The 24009-nt window shown below is 47.4% G+C and overlaps 1 protein-coding gene and 1 non-coding gene across 25 annotated transcripts in view; both read right to left on the reverse strand.

Annotated features, from left to right (window-relative positions):
* Window positions 1-24009, reverse strand: part of PUM1 (pumilio RNA binding family member 1) — an 897051-nt gene that overhangs the window by 161292 nt on the left and 711750 nt on the right. For 18 of the 24 annotated variants that reach the window (XM_085645641.1, XM_085645638.1, XM_085645640.1 and 15 more), the window contains 2 exons: window positions 21654-21788; window positions 20612-20749 (listed from right to left, as the gene is read on the reverse strand). In XM_085645641.1, the coding sequence (XP_085501767.1) occupies window positions 20612-20749; window positions 21654-21788 (273 nt within the window). The remainder of the gene's footprint in view (window positions 1-20611; window positions 20750-21653; window positions 21789-24009) is intronic. The other 6 variants (XM_085645644.1, XM_085645633.1, XM_085645651.1 and 3 more) reach the window with 1 other exon arrangement.
* LOC146861348 (small nucleolar RNA SNORD103/SNORD85) lies at window positions 21113-21201 on the reverse strand. The gene has a single exon (XR_014979329.1). It is a non-coding gene; the product is annotated as a small nucleolar RNA SNORD103/SNORD85 (small nucleolar RNA).

Consider the following 24009-nt stretch of genomic DNA (forward strand, 5'->3'; position numbering starts at 1 on the left):
CCAGATACGGATAAATCTGGTGGCCTTGTTCTCAGGTGCGCTGCTACTGGCGCCATGCACTTTGTGAAAACCCTTGGCGCCGATTTTAGACCGAAGGGTAAGACCTTGAATTGGTAGGGGCGCCTTGCCACCATTAAACGTAGATACTGCCTGTGCTTGAAGTGAATCGGAAAACAGGCATCTAAGAGATCTAGGGATGCCATGTAGTCTCCTTTGCGTAGCATCAGGATGATTTCTTGAAGTGACAGCATACAAAACGATATTTTCTGATGAATTGGTTTAGGCCTCTCAGGTCCATTACCTCCCTTCATTTGGAAGTCTGCTTTTCCTTTATCAGGAAGAAATGAGAGTAAAATCCTTTCCCTCGCTGTTCCGGCAGAACTTCCTCTATCGCCCCTTTCACAATAAGAGACAAGATTTCTGCCTTGAGGGCTGAAAGATGCTGCGGTTTCCTGTGAACAGGTGGTTGATTCGGGGGCTTCTGTATGCATTCTAAGGTATGGCCTTGATGTATCACGTCCAGTACCCATCTGTCCGTTGATATCGACAGCCACTATTGATAAAAAAGAGGTAATGGTCATTTTTGAGGCATGACAAGGTGGTGGGCTCCCTAGTAAAGTCACTGTCTCCGATTGGAGTGCTGTGATTTTCCTCTCGCAGCAGACTTCCCTCTGGGCTGCTGCTGGTAGGAAGTGTTTGAATAACGAAACTGCTGGTTGATCGAAAACTGGCAGTACCCCTGCTGATTGTAAGGTTGGTACCTATTGGACTGGTAAGAAGATCTCGGATTGTACTGGCCTCTAGAACCTCTTCCCTGAAAGGACTGGAATCTACCTTGTTGCAGAGAGCCCAGCGCTCGTGCTGAGTCTGATTTGATTCCTTGGAGAGCATCGTCTACATGCTTGCTGAAGAGATTCTCCCCGTCAAAAGGCATATCCACAATCTTTGCCTGGACTTCCGGCCTGAATGCAGTGGCCTTTTTTTTTTTTTATAAACTCTTTTTATTGGCATTTGTAGTATAAACATTGCATACATTTCCACAATCGAATTTACAGTAGATACGAGCCCTTGAACCGGAGTGTACTGGCGCTGCTTGTATAATCAGCAGAGCATGCAGGCATATAATGTTATGGTCCCAACCTGATCTCTGAGTTGGGAGCCGGCTAACTAAGCCTATGCTGAATGCAGTGGCCTTTAGCCAGCCTTGTCTCCGGAGTGCCACTGCTCCGGCCATCTGTCTAAACGCCACCAACAAAATGTCCATAGCTATATCGGTAGATTCGGAGGCTGCCCTAGCCCCAACTTGTAAAATAGTGGTCACTTCTTCCTTTTTGTCATCTGAGAGATGAGCTAATAATGGTACAATGTCTGACCACATTTGTCTATTGTTAACTACTGATCAGAGCTAGAGCCTTTGATGCTCGAATCAAGCCGCTGCCATCACTGCAAAACTTTTCCCTGCGCCATCCATCAGTCTTCCTTCCTTGTCAGGGGGAGCTGAAGAAGCAGAGACTGGGTTTTTGGACCGTCTCTGTGTCGTCTGCATTACCACTGATTATGGGCGCGGATGCCCTATTAGGCATGCTGGAGAAGACTCTGGGGCTCGATATTTCTTCGCTATTCTGGGCACCGAGGCTGCAACCAAGCTGGATTTTTCATTATCTTCAAGCCCTCGTCCCAGATATGACTGATGATAGGAACTGATCTAATAGACTTTCTAGATGATTCTTTGAAGTAATAGAGGAAACAATCCGTTTCCTGTACTGGTAGTGGAAGATCAAACCCCTTGGAGGCCCTTTCCATGATGTCGTGGAATCCTCCAATGTCCTCCGGTGGAGAATTTGCCGGTGCTGGCGACGGAGACGGCGTCGTAGGCAAGATATATTGATACCATTCGTCACCCGCTGGATCCTCCTGAAGAAGTTCCCCTTCTTCTGGCTGGTCTTCTCCATTTCTCCAGCACTCTCTGCGAAATCATCTCTAATTGTAATTATTGGAGGGGAGCGTATTTTTTGCACCGTAGGCGGAGGCTGAACCACCGAAGCTTGAGCTGCAGGCTGAGAACCGCCTGAGGTATTCGAGGCAGGGGCGTTAGCCCCAGGAAAACTACGATAATAGTAATTGATCATGTGTCGGTAATCAGTCACTAGAGGAACAGGCATCGAAACGGACTCCTCCCTCACATTAGGATGTGCCTCCTCTTTATACTCTTATGACTGTTGGAAAGACTCATATCTTTTGGAGCTGGATACTGGACAGTCTTTAAAAGAAAAAACGCCTTGACCTTCCCGGCATTCTTCGTCCTCTGAGTCCTGGCTCTTAATTTGTAGCTGTGAGGGGCTATAGGCTACTCCAAACGACCCTTCATCCTCCGATTCTTGAAGGGGAGAAATTTTTGTACAAGTAGTAAATTCCGTGGTTTTCTTGTCCGTCGACGGTGGAAAAGTCCCGATAGAGATCAATGATCTTGCCATTGGTGACTTAAAGGTCGCCGTCGACGGAGCTCCCGTCATCGGTGCTCCCGCCGACGAGGTTGATGACAAAGAAATTCGAATGGTCGTCAACAAACCTTTCTTCAACGGCGTTGTCTTTGTAGCTACCGTCGACGCCGCTGTCGTCCTCGAGATTGTTATCGTCGACGATGTAGTCGTTGTTTTCACAGAAGCAAACGCCGGAGACGCTCCAGTCTTCGTCGACGGGGCTGAAGATACCACTCTCGTCTCTGAAGACTTCTTTAGAGGTGTATGAGGCAGAGAAGACGCCTGGTCTTTAATTTTTTGCTTTTTAGCATCCACTTTCTCTTCAGAAGTATTTGACTTCCGTTTTTTAGAAGATTGTGCCTTAGAATCATCTTCTGAGTCAGTCTCTGAGGTGGCCGCCTTTTTCTGAAGCCACAACAGTAAACGTGCTGCTCTGTCCTTTAAAGTCTTGGCAGAGAAAGTTCTGCGGTGCTTGCACTCCTTAGGCACATGTTTTGGATGCAGACAGTACAAACAATCTTTGTGGGGGTCTTCAGAGTATAATCTGGCCTTCCCACAAGATCTGCAGGGCCTGAAAAGCCTCTTTTTAGAGCCTTCAGACATATTTAGACACATGATGAAAAACAGTACCTTCAATCCAGAAGAAAAGACTTGTAGATAGAAAGGTCAAAAGTTCACCCAGGAACCACCTGAGCAAGGCTCAGGGAGACTCTTTCTCACACGACGGCGGTTGGAGATCTGAGGTATGATGGCTCTGCTGGGGAGTGCAATGTCAGGGCTGGCAGCCGATTGGCTGAGTTTTGGACCACATAATGAAGTTAGGTTACCAAACAATATACTTCCCTATGGGTTTTCTATGCAGTTTTGTCTTTTACTGCTATTGTTATTCTTTTACCGTGAGACTCCCACCATGACGACGGGGAAGATACAAGCATGTGAATCTATGAAAGATTCAATACTGGAGAAATGGGCAAATCTGCTCCTTGCCATAGACCAATGTCCAGACATCATGTGAGCACACGGCCATCAACTTATTCTGAATGATAGAGCTAGGACCTTGCCATGTTTCACACCTACAGTGAATCAAACCTATTACCTGTGGTTTAGATACATAGGGATATAGAACTATACATCTTTCAGCTCAACGGTATTCCTGAAGTGTTTGCTTCTTAAATCTACCAAACCCGACATCTGTTGGGAAATTCGGTCAAGTATAGCCCTCAATCTTGACTTTAAATAGGTCATGTTTACTCCCTTGCCTTTATGTGACTGTTGGCTCTTTACGTGATGAATCAATAATTGGTTATATTGTGCAGAGTCCAGAGAATCCCCCCAGAAGTGTACAGGGCTTCTATGCAAAACCAAAGTGCTCCATTTGTGGTATTGTGGTCGAGCAGCCATAGGGCTAACACAGAAAAGTGTAAGACATTTGTTATTCACACAGTGATTAATAAATGACACACGATTCAAAAAGGAGATCCACACCAATTTTAGAAAAATAAGCTTCTTTCTAGGTTTATTTGAAGATCAAGATCTGTTACAAGGAGAGTACATTTTTCAAAAGAAATACTTTTCACTTGAAAAAGTGGACACCTAGCGACAGTTTCAGTTCAGCAATATTAACCTATACAGGATGAAAACAAGAATGCAGTTTTGTAGGTAAGTACACGACTTGGGGGTTTCCAGTCAACACAAGGCAAGGTTCAAGCTAGCACCAAGACAGTACCACCAGCGGCACATGGGCGGCTGCGTGCAGAGGTCAAATTCGGAGTTGGGTGCCCAATGTTAAACAATGGAGACTGGGGGGGTGATTGTAGATGCGCTGTTTACAGGTAGGTAAAAGCGGTGTCGGGGTCAATTTCCTGGGGTTTAGGCAAGCGCTGGAGGGGCCACAGGGCAGCACCAAACATACACCCTCAGCAGCACAGGGGCAGCTGGGTGCAGAGTACCAACATAGCGTCAGGCGCCCAATGCAAACCAATAGATGAGATAGGTTTCAGGAAAAGACTGCAGGCTCTGGCCAGGAGTCCAGATGAAGTAAACCATTGGTAAGTACTGATGCTTAGGAAAGTAGAGGCACAGTTGGTTGAGCTCCCCAAGACCCAGGGGCTTCGGGTGCAGGGGTGTCCTTAGACGCCAGAAAAGGGTTACAGGAGCAGATTACGGTTAGGAGGGCGGGGATTGTCGTGCAGAGGTACCAGGCGTCGACGTGGAGTCTGGCAGGGGTCAACCTTGCTCTGAATCGCAAGAGAAACTTTGCACAACTGGTGGGGTACTTGCACTCGGGCCGTGGGTGTCTGGTGCAGAGGTGGGTCCGGTGGCAGTTTTGCGGTTCCTTAGGACTCTTGGGCTTTAAAGATGGTTTCTTCTGGCAAGGTCTGCTGTCCACAGAAGTTTTTGATCTTTATTTACAGGCAGGTAGTCCTCCCTAGGTTTTGGAGGTCGCTAGGCCTGCAGGACGAGCCAACTTTAGCGGAAGGGGCCAAAGGGGTTTAAACTGGTGGCTACCATCTACTGCCAGCAGCAGAGGCTGGGTTCCATTACAGAGGTGGCAAGCCCTTTGAAGCTTCCCTCTCGCACACTGTGCCTGCCTGGAGGAGGAGGAGTGATACCTCCACCCAGGATGGGCTTGGTTTCTTACCTCAGAGCAAGGGATCTCACTGCATGGGTCCAGAAACATGTCTGGTGGTGAAAGGCTGCCTAAAGCCAGTCAGACCACACCAGGGTTGATAGGTTTTCAGAGAGGTGCCCTCTGGGCACATGTTCTAATGACATCAGTGTGGGGTTGATGTGAGAAAGTGCCCTCTTTCTCCATGGTTGCCCCCACTTTTTGCTGAATTGCTGATATGCTTTGACTGAGTGTGCCCTGGGCTCCTGCTAATCAGGTACACAGGGCCTATGCTCTTTCCCTAAAACTGAGTTGTAGCCTACACCCAATTGGCATCTCTGGCCACAGGTCAGCCCCTGGTAAATGGTACCACAAGTATCCAGGGCACTGTGACCAGAAAAAGGCACCTAAGGGCTGCAGCACTTATTGTGCCACCCTTAGAGGTCCTGTATATTCACACTAACACACCGCCTTTGCAGGCTGCGTGTTTTGGTGCAGAGCAAAGTGAATAGTCGAAATGGCACACATGTGCCATGGTTACAACCCACTGCCTGGCATACATCAGTCACCCCTCGAGCTGGGTGCACTATACCAGTGGTGAGGGTACAGGTTCATGAGCCCTGTACCCCAACAGTGTCGAAGTCCATTCTTAGGCATTGTAAGTGCAGTGCTGTCATTCAAAGTATATGGTGCTGGGAGCTTGCCATTACGAACTCCACAGCACCATAATGGCTACACTAAAAACCGAGAAGTTTGGTATAAAACTTCTCAGCACATTAAACTCACACTGATGCCAGTGTGGGATTTAATGAAAAATGCACACAGAGGTCATCTTAAAACGAACCTACCACTAGTGTCCAGGCTGAGTGGTTGTTTTCAGCTGTCACCACCAGACATGTTTCTGGGCCCCTGAGTCGAGAACCTGCTGCTCTCTGGGGCCTGAAACAATGCACATCAAGGGACAAGGTGCCAAGTCTCCTCCCCCAGGATGGGCAGGGTTCACGAGGGGGAAGCTTCAAAGGCTTGCCGCCTTTGTGAGCTTCCCCAGGCCACTTGCTGCGTTCACCAAGTGGTCCCCACTGGTTCTGACCCCCCAGTTTGGGTGGGAGAAGCAGCGGGGAAAAATAAGTGAGGAAGAGGTGTGCCCACCTCTGCCAACTCCACCACTCAGGTGGGGGAGGCGAGGTGAAGCAAAACTCTCAGTCCCCGCCATCTTGCAGATGGGGGGGGGGGGGGGGGGGACTCAGAAAACCAGGGACAGGCTCCTGGCATAATAGGGAATGTACCCACCCCAGGGAATGGACCCATTGGTCCCCACCTTTTTCCTACTTCTAAAACCCCTAAATCTGGTATTTAGGAGCACCCCTGAACCTTGCTTCCTCAGACAAGAAAAAGGACAGAACAGACGTGCAGAAGCTAACGAGAGGAAGACGCCCACTGACTTGGCCCCAGCCCTACCAGCCTGTCTCCACCTTGAACCTGCCCTGCGAAATCCCGGTGAGTCCTGCAGCCAGCAACCTCGAAAACCCCGGATGACCTGCCTGCATTCTACCCCAAAGACTGTCTCCAGTGAACACTGGATTTGTTCATCTGCAACCATGGCCGGAGCTCGAGTGGGCAAGCAGTAAGAGGAGGTCCCCCCGGCGATCTTGACCTGAGATCTGGCGACCCCCTGACCAGCCTCAAGCCTCCAGCCGTCGCCTGCAGCCTAAATCCAGAAGGTCTCTCCAACCACGACCAGGAGCTGGTAAGAAGATCCGACCCCAAAAGGCACCCCTGCACCAGACGCCCCACGGCCTTGGGTGGCCAAACCGGTCGTGCCTAACCAACTCCCAACTTACCTCTCCAAGTGGTGGTCGCATCCAGAAGAACAAGTTACTTACCTTTGGTAACGATATATCTGCAAGAAACATTAGTTATAGATTCCTTACCTTCGAATTACCCCCAGGCGTCAGATTGGATCCGGAAAGTTTTTTGTCAGCAGTACCTCCGCGCATCGGAAGGTGGCGTAGGTTGGCTTCGCGTCCGTCATCGTGGTCCTCGCCGGGATGACGTCGCAGCAGCTACTTAGACGCCACCCTCGCGTGCTGACGTCAGTTCTTTCTTTTTACGCGCCAGCCAGCGCAGATCCGGGAAGAGTGGTACCTCAGTAATTTTTTTACTAACTTTTTCTCGATTTTTGTCGACTTCTTTTTTTGAGTTTTCACTCCTAAGGTGCACCTTCTCAACTTACCTCTCGAAGTGGTGGTCACACCCAGAAGACCTTCATCCCGAGCCTGCAGTGCTTTTGCACACTGGAGACTCCCCATTGAAAGCTACAGGGCTTCAGACGCCAAAACAGCACAATGCACACGGCCGCATCAGTGCCTCTGAGGGTGCAACATTTGTGCTGGCCTAAACCCCCATTTGCCCTGAGCATAAGACCAGGAGCTTTGCTCCCACAACCCAGTGGCCTGCTCGTCCGCAGCCAACATCCGGAGGCCCCCTATCCCCCATTGGATAAAATTGGTCCTCAGCACTCTGCACCCAGCCTCCCTAGTGCTACTGAGGGTGTAACCTGAGTGCATCCTTGACCCTGCGGGACCCCTGAGTTTACCCCCAGAACCTCAACTCCCACTACCGAATACTTACCTCAAAACCGATTACACTATTTTCCTCCATAGGATAACTTTGACCTTTTTTCTGTGAAAAGTTCTTTAAGTGTGGAGTTTGAAAACCTAAAGGAATTCTTTAATATTGTACTGTTTAACAAAAACGATTTTACGACAGGAAATGTCCCAGAGTAGTATCCAGGTATACTACTCGGTTTAAGAAAAGTAATCTCAAAAGTAACTTAACTATAATCTTATTGAAAATCCCATTCAAAGTATATGTACTGTATTCTGAAAAGCATTATCAGTAACACTACTGTAATCAAATCAAAGTACATTTTCAATTGCAATCCAAACTGTTACAATCTGTATATTTACTGCAAAGTATTTAATGACTTACCTGTGCCAGGCTTGCTTGGTTGTAGGAAATAAAATAACTAAAAGAATATTTTTATACAAAAACAATTGGTCTGAAGTTCAGTCTCAGTGTGTGAATCATTTGCTGAGTGTGTACAACAAATGCTTAACACTGTCCTCTGATACTGCCTTCCTGCTCGACCACACTACCACAAATAGAGAGTGAGGTGCTATCTAACTTGACCTCTGCCTACCTTTGGGGTTCCACTGGACTCTGTTCACACTATACCTCACTTTGGTATAGTATATACAGAGCCAGCTTCCTACAGTTCATTATTAGGAGCTTTTTGGTACCAAACATTCCTGGGTGCAGTGAAGCAAATCATTGTGCTGTGTAACTCTGGTATCCAGCCCATGTACACTCTAATGCTTCCCTGGCACTTACATTAAGGAATAGACTCCAGTTATTGTAGGGGCATATCTGATCATGCAGAAATGCCCACACCTGAGACCTAGTGCACACTGTGTTATGGCTTGTAACGCCAGCTAGACGAGTGACTTACCTATACCTTAGGTAGTGCTGCTTGACATGGCACACAGGCAGTGTGCCATATTGACCATGTCCTTTTTCTCTGCACTAAGGCATGCAGGCTGCAGCTGCAGTTTGCATGGCCTTGGTAAGAGGTCCCTAGGCACCCCTCTTCAGTCTTAATGCCCTAGGTACCAGGGGTACAGGGGGGTCGGTTTTAGGGAAAGAACACGGATACTGGGAACCTGGTTAGCAGAGACCCAGTACTTTACAGTCTGAGTTGCATCAAAAGGCAGGCAAAACGTGGAGTGGTACTGCAACAGAAACCCACTTTCTCACAGACTGGTAGTTCATAAATCATTGCATTGAGGAGCAATGCTCAGGCACACTTTTCTCATATAGAAATGTGTTCTCTTCACTTTTTCTTTTCTCTGTTGAACAAGTTATTTAACTTCGGTCACACTTTTTCTAGTAGAGAATCAAACAAGCCACAGATTCCTCACCTTTATATTTCCCAGGCACCAGACTTGAACAGTAAATGTTTCAGCAATACCTCTGGGCACAGGTAGGTGCCCTCACATTGCTCTGCAATGACACGGTTCTGCCCTGGAAATGCGCACGGTGCCTATGTAGGCGCCACTACCTCACGCTGACATCATCTGCTTTTGAGACTGCCCGGGCCTCCAGATGCAGAGCCCTAATAGCAAACTGGTTGCTACTACTGTGTACATTTTTAGACTTGGGATCTTATTAAAGAGTCTAATCACAGAACGGGGAGGAAGGGAGGGTCGGTGAGTAACCTGCAGCTTGATAGAGTTTCTAACAGAAAGTGTGTGACTAAATGTAAGTAACTTGCACTTCAGATAGAGATTCCTCACCTATTGAATAGATACCAAAGCAGCACCTATTCTCAGGTGTGTCTGTGTATGGACAAATCACAAAGTCCTGCAGAACCAAGCAAGCAAAATGCCCCTCCTGGTGACCTTAATGTGAGAAAGTGCCATCTTTCTTGCATGGTATGCCCCCACTTTTTGCTAAATTGCTGAATGTACTTTGACTGAGTGTACCCTGGACTCCTGCCAATCAGGTGCCCAGGGCCTATGTTCCTTCCTTAAAACACACAAACTCCAAATTGGCAAACCCTGGCCACATGTCAGCCCCTAGTAAATGGTACCCTAGGTACCCAGGGCCTTGTGACCAGGGAAGGCCCCTAAGGGCTGCAGCACTCCTTGTGCCACCCTTAGGGGCCCTGTACCCTTACACACACACACTGCCTTTGCAGGCTGAGTGTCTGGGTGCAGGACAAAATGAAGAGTCGACATGGCACACATCTCTGTGTGCCATGCCCAACACCCACACTGCCAAGGCATATGTCAGTCACCCCTCTGGCTGGGTGCCGTATGCCCATGGTGTGGGCACAGGAGCAGGAGCCCTGTGCCCCTACAGTACCCAGGTCCATTCCCGGGCACTGTAAGTGCAGTGCTGCCATTTAAGAGTACATGGTGCTGAGAGCTCGTCAAACACGAGCTCCACGGCACCATAATGGCAACACTAAAGACTGGGAAGTTTGGTATCAAACTTCTCAGCACATTAAACCCACACTGATGCCAGTGTGAGATTTAATGTACCAAGCACCCCAGAGGGCATCTTAGAGATGCCCCCTTACAACTAACCTACAATTCACGTCTGCTCTGAGGCTGCCCAGGCTGCCACACAGCAGACACGTTGCTGGACCCCTGGGTGGGAGAGCCCCTGCTCTCCCGGGCCTGCAACAATGCACATCCTGGGTGAGGTGATAAATCTCCTCCCCCAGGATGAGCAAAGGGAAGCTTCAAAGGCATGCCGCCTCTTGGAGTTTCCCCAGGCCACTGCAACCCCCCACTCTGGCGGGAAGCTTGGCCGGAAACCCCATACAAGGACAGGGGATGTGCCAACCTGCCCACCCCACCCCTCAGGTGGGGGAGGCGAGGTGAAGCACATCTCCGGGCTCTCGCCATCTTGAAGATGGGGGGCCCTACCCCATCAGGATTAGGCTACTGCCCCCCTCCCACAGGAGAGAGGCAGGATAGGGGGTGTACCCACCCCAGGACAAGGACCCATTGGTCCCTGGCCTTCACCTACCTGTAACGCCCCTAAATCTAGTATTTAGGGGCACCCTGAACCTTCCTTCCCCAGATTCCAGATAGAAAACTACAAGAAGAGCAAGAAGAACAAGGACCTGCCCTGCAGCTGCTAAAAAGAGAAGAAGACACCAACTGCTTTGGCCCCAGCCCTACCGGCCTGTCGATTCTCGAACCTGCACCAGCGCGGCATCTCTCGTGGCCAGCAACCTCACCAACCCCGGAGGACCTGGCTACCTTTTGGCTCTAAGCCCCTGGGTCTCCCATGAGTAGAGGCTCTACTCAAGAAACCTATTTTTAACCCCTGGCAGCAGCCTGGAACCGCGGACCCAACACACTCTGCACCAGCCAAGCCTGGCCAGTGCCGGAGTGGACAAAGACCCTGAGGACGACCCCACGGCGACTGGGACACCGAGTCCGGCACCCAAGGACCCCCCTCGACATTCCGGAAGAAGCCTGCAGCCTCAGAACAGAGTGCCACCCCAACCGCGATCAAGAAGAGGGTAAGATTTCCGACATCAAAAGGCACCCCTGCACCCGGCGCCCTGCGGCCCCCTGTGCCCAATCCCGGGGTACCCACCTAACCTACAACTACCCAACTTACCTCTCGAAGTGGTGGTGGCACCTGAAGCATCCTCGTCCCCGAGCTTGCAGCCTTTTTCCAAACCGGAACATTCCCATTGACTTCCATTGAGCGTCCGACCGCTCAAAAGCACCCTGCACCCAGCCGCCCGAGTGGCCCTGGCAGTGCACTCTCTACACTAACCTACTTCCCCACTTGCCCTGAGTAAGTGACCAGGAGCCCAGCTCCCACAGCCGCGTGGCTTGCCAGACAGCAGCCACCAACCAAGGCCCCCCCCCTATCCCTCATAGGATAACATTGGGCCTAACTCTCTCTGCACCCGGCCGTCCTGAAACCGCTGAGGGTGAACCAACTGTACCTACCTGACACTGGGGCACCCCTGAGTCTATGCCCGGAATATCAACTCTGCCAGTCGAGTACTTACCCTTAAACCGCTAACTTCATTTTCCTCATAGGGTAACATTGACTGGCTTTTTCTTCAAAAATCTTTTAAGTGTGAACTTTTCAAAACTGCAAATATTCACCAAAAATCAGCCAAGTGACAAAAACGAATTTTCTCACCTGCTCCTAGGTGAGCTCCCAGTGCTGGATCTTGGTGCCCATCCCTGACTCTGAAAAGTGTCCACAACTATACTTACCTCTAACTCATTTTTCTCCCATAGGAAACCATTGTCTGCTTTTCTGTGAAATTTCTTCTAAGTGTCTATTTTTGCAAATTTGAAATATTCTTTTAAAATCGTACCATTTCTGCAAACAAAATTACTTATCTGTTTTTGATAAGGACCCCAGTCCTGGGTCTAGGTACCCAGTCCTGGATTACTAAAGTAACGATAAAGTACTCTACCTGCAATTTGAATTTCTTGCCATAGAGATCCATTGAATGTTTTCTTTGAAATATTTTCTAAGTGCTAACTTTTGAAATAGCTAAATATTATTTAAAAATCATTACAGTTATTAAGTCGACTTTCATCACTTGATTCTGAATACTGACCCAAGGCTGGATCTAGGAGCCAGACCTGGAATTCCAAAAGTAATCTGAAAAGTAATTTATTACAAATAACCTGAATTTACCATTGAGCTCAATGCATTGTTATGTTTAAGAAATAGGATTGTTTATTGCAACCAACTGTGACTGTTTACATAAATTTATTGCTTAAGACAAAAGTATTTATATTCAACCTCATTCTGAGAAAGTATATTTTTATCCCCTTTGTGGTTCTAAAAATAAAACCAGCATATATTTTATATATATAAACCATTGGCCTAGAGTTCAGTTATTGAGTGTGTGAAACCATTTGCTGACTGTGTACAATAAATGCTTTACACTGTCCTCTGGTACTGCCTTACTGCTCGACCAAGCTACCACTTTTGAGAGAAAGGTCATACCTAACTTTGACCTCTATCAGACTCTGGGGGACTGTGGACTCTGTACACCCTCTACCTATTAGGGAACAGTATATACAGAGCCACTTTCTCACACTTAATCATCAGGACAATAGTGCTTTGTGAACGTATGGATGGAAGCCCATGTAGACGCCTGGCAAATGTCCATTACAGACTCCAAATTCCAATGGAGTAGTAGCAGTTTTTGCCCTGGTAAAATGAACATGCAGTCCCTCCGGAAGATGCTTTTAAGCCAATGAGTAGCACATCTTAATACAAATCACAATCCAGTTGGAGAGATGGTTTTCTTCTGCATAGCTTTGCCTTTTGTCGCTTCAGAGTATCTCACCAATGGCCAATTGTCCACCCTGTGTTCTTTGGTACCATGAATATAAAAGCTTAGAGCTCTATTGGAGTCCAAGCGATGGACTCTCTTCCTTTAGAGGGGTAAGGCGGAGCATGGAGCGCTGACAAGGTGATGTTTTGACTGACGTGGAACAGGGTCACAACTTTTGGCAAGAAAGATGCTCCTGTCAGCAAAACCAGCTTTCCTGATAAGGTGGTGGTGTACGGTGGGTTAACACAGAGCTTGAAGCTCACTCATACCACACCAATGCTACTGTGATGAGAAACACTGTCTTGAGGGTGAAAATCGCAAGGAACAACTTTGCAGCTGCTCAAATAAAGGGAGAGTGAGGAAACAAATGTTGTAAACCTTTAAAAAAACAGCATAATACCTGGAGACTTAATAGAATGAGGGCTGATCCGCCAACCACGGATGCCGAACTCAATGAGGACATTAACCACCTCTGGAGGAAGGTTGAAGATTTTCAGCTGGCACAGCTCAAACTCCAAGCATAAAAGTTGGAGACTGCAAAGGCTCGAGTGCAGAAACCTGTCCTGCTTCTGCAACAGCAGATCATCTCTGAGAAGCAAGCCTGATCGGAGGACAGATGCTCAAGCCCAGGAGTTCTGAATACCATACTCTCTGTAGCCATTGTGATGACTTAGGCCCAGTCAGTCCTGATCTTCTTGAGAACTCCAGGCAGGAGGGGTATGGACAAAAAGGAATACAGGAGAGTCCTGAGTTTCACTGGAGGTGGAACATGTCTCTGAGCGATAGATCCATTGGAAACCCCAAAGCGCAGAATTGCAGCCACTGCATATTATCGGTGGTGGCAAAACGATTGAGCCAAGGGTCTCTATTCGCGGAAGAGACCTTGTGCGCTACCTTCGGGTGCAACGGGCACTCGTGATCTGCTAGGAACCAACAGCTAAGCTCGTCCACTCTTGCATTCAACTATCCTGCAAGGTGATTTACCACCAGGATATTTTCTAGGTAGTCCAGCCACTTCCAGAGGCACAGGGCCTCCAGGTGCAGGGTCTGTGAGGCCACTCTGCCCAGTTTGTTACTGTACCACAAAGCAGTTGTGTTATTTAGCATATGTACAAGCTTCTTCTTGATGGATAGAAAGAAGGCTATCAAAGCCAAGCGGGTGGCCCACAGCACCGGAAGGTTGATATTGAGATCAGTCTCCGCCGGAGACCGGAGACCTGAGGCCTTTGATCTCCACCTCTCCTAGAGAGCTACCTCAACCCAAATGCTATGCATTGGTCACCACTGACCGCTCTGGGTAGGGAAGAGAGAGAAGTCTACAATGACCTTATCGTGGTCCAGTAACTACCTCAGCATATCTCTTTCAGTCTCCTCTGTAATCCGAATGTGGTTGGAGTGGTCCCCTTGATGTTGTGCACAGTGAGACTTTAGATCCCACTGCCGAGCTTTTGTACACCACCTCGAGTGCTCCTCAAGCAGGATGCAGGAGGCCATCGGTCCCAGCAGACTCAGAGTCGACGTCACTGAAATGCAAGACTGAGGCTGAAAGGTTGGAATCATAGCCTGAATGTCTTGAGCACTTTTACAGAGGAAAGTCACAAAACAGTGTCCAAAATGGCTCAGAAGGAGTCAATTGTGACTGGGCACATTGGCAGTGAACCCCAAAGATGACCGGGCGTTTACCATAGTCTGGAGGTGGTAAACGACTAACTGGGGTGGGCATGCCTTCAATAGCCAGCCAGTCATCCAGGTAGTGGAAGACTGGCATCCCTGACTTCTGAACTCGTTAAAGCGTGTTAAGCAAGCTGTTTTACCATATGTAACCCCCTTTTATACCAATGAAAGGACACCACACAGATATATATTCAAAATATATATGTATTTATATGTATTTATTACTCAAAGTATCCCCTAGACTCTTTATGAGCACAGGAGCACAAATCGTTAAACAAGAAAGTATTACAATATACAGAAGTTGCACTTTATATGGATAGGCCCTGGTGGCTGATCAAACCATATACTAAAATAGTGGTATAACTACCACGAACAGGAAAGGGAAAAGGCCTAGGGCCTCTAGAATCGCTGGGCCTACAAGGAGCTAACTTCAGTTAGTGACCAGCAGGTCCACGGGTCGCGTGTGCAGTGAGGAAAGTTACACGCGGGCTCCCATAGGTTTTCAATGGGTGCGTAAAAGTTCAAAAGTTACTGCTAGAAGGGTCTTCTGGATGGACTACGAACTTGGGACTTAAAACACAGACACTAGAGAAGTTTCTCTACACTTGGGCACCGGAGTGCCAGCTTTACCTCACCCACAGGAAGCGGGTGCATAGGTCTCGAAGTGCGTCGGGTTTCGTCTATCTGTTCAATGGAGCCTGATGACAAAGATGCTGCAGGCGGCCGGTCCAGAAGAGATGCGGTGGATCCAAGGGTGGATCGGAGTTGTAGAAGACCTGAAAGCAGATGGGACAGTGTTCACAGTCACTAGCCAGTGACCGGCGTGGCACCAGGCGATGTCGGGTGCAAACAGGTGATGAGGTGTAGCTTGTCTCCGCAGCCACGTGGTCCCTGGAGGTCGACGACGTCCAGGAGTCGGTTCACGAGCTGTCCCACGCAGGCTCTCGCTGTCGGCGGTGTCGGCGACTCGAAGGAAGCAAACAAGCCTTGGCAAAAGCAGAAGTCGTGAAGGATGAAGAAAGCTGATTGTTCTGACCAGCAAGGTCAGAGGGGCTGCTCCTTTGGAGGGCAGCAGGGGCCAGTCTGGAGCAACCAGACCAGCGTCGTAGATTTCAAGGTTCGTCGCCAAAATGGCCACTAGCCAACGGGCCAGGGACCGGGCAGGCGCGTCGAGATGCAAAGTGCAGAGGGGCCCCACGCAGATCGTGGAGATGCTGGAGGGCTCACCTTTGGTGCAGATGCTGCTCGGATGTTGGGCTTCTCAGGACCCAAAGCACAACTTGGAGGGAGCCTCTGTTGTCGCGCTTGCAGCTTGTCGTGGGTCTTTCAAGATGGCTGGCTCCACGTGTCTCGGTGCCTCCACGGGTTCCTTCTTTTCAGGGACTGTGGATCGGGCGGTGAGAGGTCTGGAGGTCCAGGTCTTGTCGGGCTCTGGGCTCGGGCGGGAGGCGGCGGCGGCAAAGCAGACGTCGAGTAGCTGGTTGGTGCTTGCGTTAGCAAGATGGTCACTCCCTGACCATAGGGGAGATTTCCTTCTGTCCTCTGTGCAGCAGAGCGTCGAAGTTCCAGTCTTCTTCTTGTAGTTAAGTTGATTTCAGGATGTCTGAAGTCTTAGGACACAGCTCCTACCTTTAAGCGGATTCTAGGGGCCGGACTACCTACTAGGTCCCTCCCTAAGGGTGGGACCAGGAAGGGGGGTGGTTACACCCCCAATCCTTTGTCCAGCTCGCCCCAGGTCCGGGGCTGGTGTGCCCCAGGACCGGTTTGAACTGGCATATGCACCGAGGCTCCATGTGAGCCTCAGGCATGTCTGATTCCATTCAAGCCCTACCTGACCAATACACAAAATCCTGTCTGGGGTGGTGCACGCACCTCCCCTGGCAGGAAACCCTTTGTCCACGTCTCCCAAGCTGGAAGGACTCCCAGCAGCAGGAGGACAGACTTGTGTCTGTGGTGGCAGCATCCATTTTGTGGAGCTGAGGCTATGTCTGATTTTACCCGGGTTTCAGGTACTGTACATGTCGTGTCCCTCTAGAATGGTGGAATGCTAACCCCGTCGCCAGAACTGGCGAGGGGTTAGTATTCCAATTCGTATGACACCTTACTCGACATGTTTTGATAAAGCCAAACCAAAGATAGCATTTAACCGCGAGGTTCATAATGCACTTAAGAGTATATGGTATGACGATATCTGGAAACGGTAGAAGGAAGTTGTTCCGACCACTGCAGACAGGCTCAGCTCATGCCAGAGCACCATCTCACATGGAACCAAGCACTCTGCCTTCAGGATTGTTAAGGCCTGCCATAGGAGTGACTTATAGGTTAACATGTGTCCCATTTAAGGTTAGGTATAGGTATACTACACCTAAGTAAGAGGTGGTTACACCAACTTACCCCAGCTGAGTGATCAGCCAGTTGTGTCAAATTTGTCAGGCCAGGGGTGGCACAATACATGCTTCAGCCCCTGGCAGGCCTTAGATACACCAATGCCCTGGGTACCTAGTGTACACTGGTACAGGGGCTCACAGGGTGATCCACGTCCAATTGGTTATGCACCTAGAGTGCATAGTGTCAATTTAGTAGAGAGAACAGCAGGCTGGGGGTCTGATTAGCAGGCCCACAGCCTCAATATGTCAAAAACCAGTGAAACAAAAAGCAAAAATTTGGGGTGACCATAGGATAGCAGACCCTACTCTCCTACAACGTGTGTATGGAAATAGCTGACCTGCAGGTCAACTCCACCATACACTCTCCAGGTTCAAGATTAGACAAGACCTGGGCCAGTGCAAACATTCTGAATTATTCCTTCAGGAAGAAGGCATTTAGAGGGCACACGTCTAAAATAGGAAGGAAGGCCTACATTCTTCTTGGGCACCGGAAGGTAGCACGAATAACCGCCATGTCCTACTTCAAGCATGGTCACCCTCTCAATAGCCCCTAATTGGGCAGAGTCCCATCAAAAGGCATGCCCATGAGGGATGACTGGACGCTGCCTGAAAAACGAGTAGACTGCAGCAACAGGTGCCAATGGCCTGCCAGATGGAATTGGTGGTGTCAAAGCAACAATGAATTGTGAACTTGGGCGCGTCACAACCATCTTGTATAGCCTGGGCAAGACAGGTTGGAGATCTTCAGGAACACAAGGAGGACTTAAGCCACCAAATTCCCCAGGGTGTGTTAATAGCACCTCAGGAGGCAATTGGCATATATAGATCTAAGGGGGCCAGGCTGTTGGATAAGTAGATGCTCTTTCCAATAGTTCCACCCGTTTTTACTTTGGGAACGTGTTAGGGTTAATCTTGCTTGCACAATCAAGATTTCAGAGGAGGGGTGCTGTGATAAAACGCAGGGTCACCTGGGGCAGGGCAGTGGCGTTGTGTAATCTGGCAATTGACTGGGGGACCAGAGCAAGGTTTGGCACATGCCTCAACAAGATGTCCGCAAAGGCCTCATTAAAAAGTAAGAGGTCTCAGTGGATGTTTTCCCCATCTGAAGGAATAATTGTACTGGAGGCACATCTGTCACCCTTAAAGGTGAAAAAACATGTTCTCACATTTTGTTTATTAACTCCTTGGCTGCCAACGGTGATGCCATTTGACAGCATACCGGATGGAGTGGGCGTCGACTGAATGCTCAGCCTCATCGTAGACAATATCTTTTGTCGACCAAGGAGTTAAGATCCTTGGCAGCAACAAGGTTTTCTATAAAGATTTCTCCTTAGTTTACCTCATTTTGGCATAGCATATACAGAGCCAGCTTTCTACAGGTGGGACCAAAGTTGATACTTAAATGTATCAAACAACTTCCTTCATTAAGTACGATCTGATTTTGAAGCCAAAATAATGTCATATGTAGCAGTGTGCAACTTCTACAAAGTTGCCACTTTGTTGCCTTCAATCTCCTGTGTCCTTAACTGTTACAGCAGGAGCCTCAGACAGCTTTCTGTCCTCCTAGGGAGACATGCCAACCACTAACAGAAAAGTAGACAAGAGGGGCTTGCACTGGAGAGAGTAGGAAGCCACAGGTGTTGTCTCAAAAGGCCACCTTTAAAAGCTGAATCTGTCTTTGAGGAGCAGATGGGGAACATTTGGGAGAAGAGTAGCCCTATTGTTCAGGCAGACTAGTTTGCACCTGGGAAGCAGAGGGGAAATCTGTTGTCAAACCAGGTTTTCAGTGGCGTGTATCCCCCTTGGTAGCTACACCTCTGGGTTGGGCTAGGGAGCTCTGGAAGCCGAGAGAAAGATTCTGCCATGCTGGGAGTGGGCAGAATGATGCATCGTGGGGTAGCCAAATGCCACACCTCCCAGGAAGTGGGCATCAGGAGGGAGGAAAACTGGAAACCCTTTGGCTACCAATCGCATGCTACCCTAGGGGCATTTTCTGAGCATAAATAAGCCACTCAGGGTACCCAGAACTCACATCTCAACTGGCCTGGAAGAAGTACAGAAGGACTGCTCTGCCGCACCATGGAACCAGCAAAGAGGGACTGTACTGGCATGAACTGCACCTGTTAAACTTAGCTGCTAGCAAAGAAGAGGTAGTCTGCCTGATGTATCCTCCTCGTAAAAAAGAAGTTTCCAGAGCCAAAGCAAAGAGACTTCAAGGGTCAGTTGGCTGACCTCCTGTTTACAGCACAAGGCTACAACAGCTGAGAAGCTTGCTGGGGTAAGTTGGTAGCCCCTGAATCTTCAGACCACCGCCAACTGTTCCAGTGCAGCATTTCACCAGGACTCAACGCTCAAACTTGCATGCAAGTTTGCTGAGCCCAGGAGAGTTGCGAGAGTGCAAATTGGTCACTAAGAAGCAGAGTTATTGCCCACGTAATGATATGGCTGTGACCGCAATACTGGGCAACTGGTAGGGTAGTAGCGACTGGATTTCTAACAGCACTGAGAGGACTTCAAGGGGTGTTGGCATTGTCACAAGGACCGCCTCACCCCCTTCGTGGACAGAGTACACATAGGAAGACCCCTGTCGACCACATCACATCCACAGAATCCTTGAGCACCTTCAGCATTTTTCATACCTTGCATCAGGACCACGTCCATAGAAATGTATTGCAAAGGAGATACAGTGCCTAGAACTGCTTTATCTGTGGAGGTAACGGATTCTAAGGAATTTGCTGGTCTCCCCGACTGACTCCCCACTGGAGTTGGTTGCCTAAAATGACTAAGTGCCTACAATACAACAAGCACGTTTTGGTGAAAACTCTTTAAGTGTCAAATTTGTTGAATGTATCCGTGCTTGTTCCCGGTTTGGAGAAATGCTTTGATTTAGTATACCTTGATAATTTCATATCTCTGTAACCCTCCGGTGGATCTTTTTAGTTGGTGTGTCTAAAATACAGTTTATTTTTATAAATGGTGTCAGATTTCTTGAGTGCATTTATTCAATTGTTTTGGTGCAGTTTAAATGTATTACACGTGTTCCTTTGTGTAAGCCTTGCTGCTCAGAGCGGAGTTAAAGGTTTGACAAACGAAACCTACTGTCCCTAAAGTGGTTGAGTAAGTATTACACAGTGAAGTTAGCCCAACCTTACCATATAATACATCCCATTCCTTCACAATTGGTTTCTGCATTTTTATTTCTGTTTCAATATGCAGAAAATATAATATGGACAAAGAAGAATTTGTCTTTTTCAGTTCATTTTTCATCTAAACTCAAGCTAGCTTAGAGTCAAAAAATGTTCTTTTTTTTTTTAGAGGAGGTCTCTTACAGAGTCCGGCCTTTGATACAATACCCAGAAGTCAGATGTCATTGTTGACACTGCAATGTGAAACCTCAAATAGTCTTTACTGCAAAACTGCATCATGCTTCAAAACTTGGTCTCAGCAAGAAGACTACAAAAACTCTGCCATCTCAGAGGTACACCATGGGCTCTGCCTAGGTGTTGTTGACCCAACTGCCATCCACCCTTCCCCTCCCCACCCTTTACATCCAACTACTCACCTGGCTCTTGAAAGCATCAATGATGAACTGCAAAGACTGCGGCTGCACACATTCTATGCACTTCTGCACCACATGATTTCCATTTTGATCTTTAACGCACTTCAAGACGTGACCATCCAGCTCCCGAACCATCTCATTCTACCGAAGAAAAAGACAAAGGAGGCACCACCAGCATCATCATTTACAAACAACAAGGCATGAGCTGCAGTTAGAACTTGAAACAGAAGCAGCACAGTTAGAAGTCTAAACGTCATGATATAGGAGTCTAACATCTCCGTTCAGACTGAATGTGCATTTAGGTAAAAACTCTAGTCCATGTACTGTTTCCGCTACACTTGCTTATATCCTTGAAACACAATCCGCAGTGAGACTGGACAAGACCGCAGATACTAATGCAACAAGTAACAAAGTTATAAAATGTCAATGATCATTCACACAAAGTTCTATCTACTTCCAGAGTACAGCAAATAAACCATTTGCCATACAACATATATATCTGAGCCTGGCTCAGGCTGCTGAGTAAAGGCTATAGATTTATTTACAGAACAATGTTCTCAGTGAGGGCAAGTGTGTGATCCATCCATGCCAGACAAGGAAAAAAACAAAAACAAACTAATTAGAATGCGCTACTGCATATTTGAAGTTTCCCACTACTTTAAAAAACTGTTGCTACTGTTAACAAGCTCTATTTAAAGACCTCAGGAGGGATGTAAGGTTTACTAACCCTATCCTGTGTCCTGAACTACTAAATGCAGTGACTAACGCATCAAAGCAGTGAACAGATAGAAAACTCTGCCCAGACATCTGCTTGCGTACAAATTCACATTTAGAACTAACAAAGCCTTGAACATGGTAGCTTTCCAACTGTTACTTAGCAGATTGACCCATTTACTACTCAAAGGCGCAATTTGCCAACTGGGTAAAATAGGAGTCTGGCACATACAAGACAAGAAAGAAAAAAATTCACAAAGAAAGAAGGCACAAACACTTGTAAAACACAAAAAATAGGAACATGAAAAAGTAGTTTAAAGTTGAAACTTACAATTACCTGCTGGTCCGGTGGGATAAACTCTAGGGCCTTCTGGATAACCCTGCAACCGTACATCTGTAATGCCAATGACAGCACGTGCCCTCGGATGCGCTCAGCCAATGCCAGCTTCTGTTCCAAGCTGCCAAACTAGAAAAAAGCAAAATAAAATGGAAAAAAAGCCTGTTGGCTAGCACCCCAACATAACATGGAAAGATTCCCCTAGGAAACACTAGTCTTACTTAGGGCAACAACATGAAAGAGCCACTACCAATTCAATTATAAAATGTTCGTAATGTTTCACCTGCACCCGAGTGAGACATTCTACAGTTACACTGTGTACCTTAGTTGTAAAGTTTGATATAATCTTAGTTTATTTCATTTTTATAAACTATAAAAAAAAAAACAGAACATATGTTTAAAAAGATGTAAACCTATATGAAAAATTGAACCACAACTGGATGACAATGCAATAAAACACCATCCATTGACAACCTCTGGGAATACATTTATAAAAGCAATACAAAGTGCACAAAGTATAAGCAAGTATAAGTTTTTTCACTGCCAATGTATACTCTTACCTAAAAAATCCGAAGTTTTCTCCAACTTTTACAGCAGACAGCAAACATCTGCACACCAAGTAACAACTGAAAGTGGATATAAGCATCAGAAAGAGAAGGGGCTTCGGGCTATAAGCTTAATGCCCAGAAAACGCAAGTGGTTCGATCCACAACAATGGCCCCGTCCGATGCACCAGTGGTTCAAAGTGCTCAGTATTTAGGGATTTTAATTACATCAGCAGTAGATAAGTTGCCCGACATGAACATTTTGCCTATTATAGACTCCGTTGGCCTAACTCTGCAAAGACTAGATAATTTACATCTATCGATCTTTGGTAGAAGGAATGTCCTAAAGATGTTAATCTTACCTAAATTTCTTTACTTATTTAGGACTATCCCATTAGAATTTGCTCAGTCTAGTCTTGTCCGTGCGGAGAGATGCTGTAGCAGATTTCTTTGGGGATACCGCCAGCCTCGGAGGTCAGCCAAATGGATGCAACTACCACTGCATAGAGGTGGGTGGTCTGTCCCTAATTTGTTGTTATATAGCTGGACAGCTCTATTGCATCATTTGGCTGTTCCACTGTTTGGTGATAGAGCAACACTTCCGCTTTGCCGGGCACCCTCTATATTTGAAATTGGATTAGGAGAGGAGGCCAAGGGAATCTTACCATCAGTCCTCGAACCTAGTTACTACAAAAAAACTAAGTTTAAAGTAATTATCTCAATGTACTCAGTGTGGAGGAAGGTACGCCGTAGATGGTCCATTGCTAATGTTAATTATTTCACCCCTCTGTCGTCAGCTAGACTGTTACCCTCCATCTTTCAAGATCAAACTACATTTCAGTGGAGGCAGCTTGGTATTACTACTCTGGGCGATTTAGCACATGAGGGCACTATGGCATCTTTTCTTTTTTTGAAAAATAAGTTTAGTTTGGCTACTCATGAATTCTTTAAGTATCTGCAGCTTCGGTCCTATTTAGGTAAACTGTCAGCCAATACTCCTACTCTGTTTGCTAAGCACAATCTTATGGTTATGATCTTGAAGAACTCAAGGATAGGCCCGCTCTATCAAAACTTACTGCTCGGCCTTCCTGACGATCTCTCTCTTTATAACATCAAATGGGGAACTAAGCTAGGTAAGACTAGTATAGATATTACGCATTCATTGGAGCTGTCTAGCACGGTATTAATCTCAGGGAGCCTGCGCTCCCAAAGTTATATGGCCCTATTTGATCTTTACTACACCCCAGCTAAAATATCTAAATGGGGTGGTAGGGGCCTTTATAGTTGTCCGAGATGTGGTCTACCAGCAGCTAATGATGTACATATGTTTTTTGCCTGCTCAAAATTGGCTCAGTTCCTTCAAGATGTTCAGGTATTTATGAACACAAGTCTTAAAATCCCAGTGGAGCTATCCCCCGAATTAGTTATATTAGGTTGAGAGACAGACTATTCGGCATTAAGAGCGAGCCATACTACAGCCCTAATATTTATAGCTATGTCTGTCATACGACTGTGTATTACATCGGAATGGGTTAGCTCTACCCCTCCTACCTTTTTGAATTGGAGAGCAAGGATGTTAGCCCTCCATAACTTAGAATCAGCTGTGTTTATGAGGGGTGGTAGGAGAAGACGAGAGAGAGGGGTAAGAATTTGGGCTCCTGTAACGCAATGGTTGAATAATTGAAGGATATATTTAGCCTTATTACTGCACGAATGTATTTTTTTCCCTTTCTCTTTCCTTCTCTTGTTCCTTCTTTCTTTGCTTATTTCTTTTATATAGTAGCCAGTGCTGCTACGCGTTATGT

This window comes from Triturus cristatus, chromosome 3_1 (genome assembly GCF_964204655.1).
Source record: "Triturus cristatus chromosome 3_1, aTriCri1.1, whole genome shotgun sequence".
Lineage (NCBI taxonomy): Eukaryota > Metazoa > Chordata > Amphibia > Caudata > Salamandridae > Triturus > Triturus cristatus.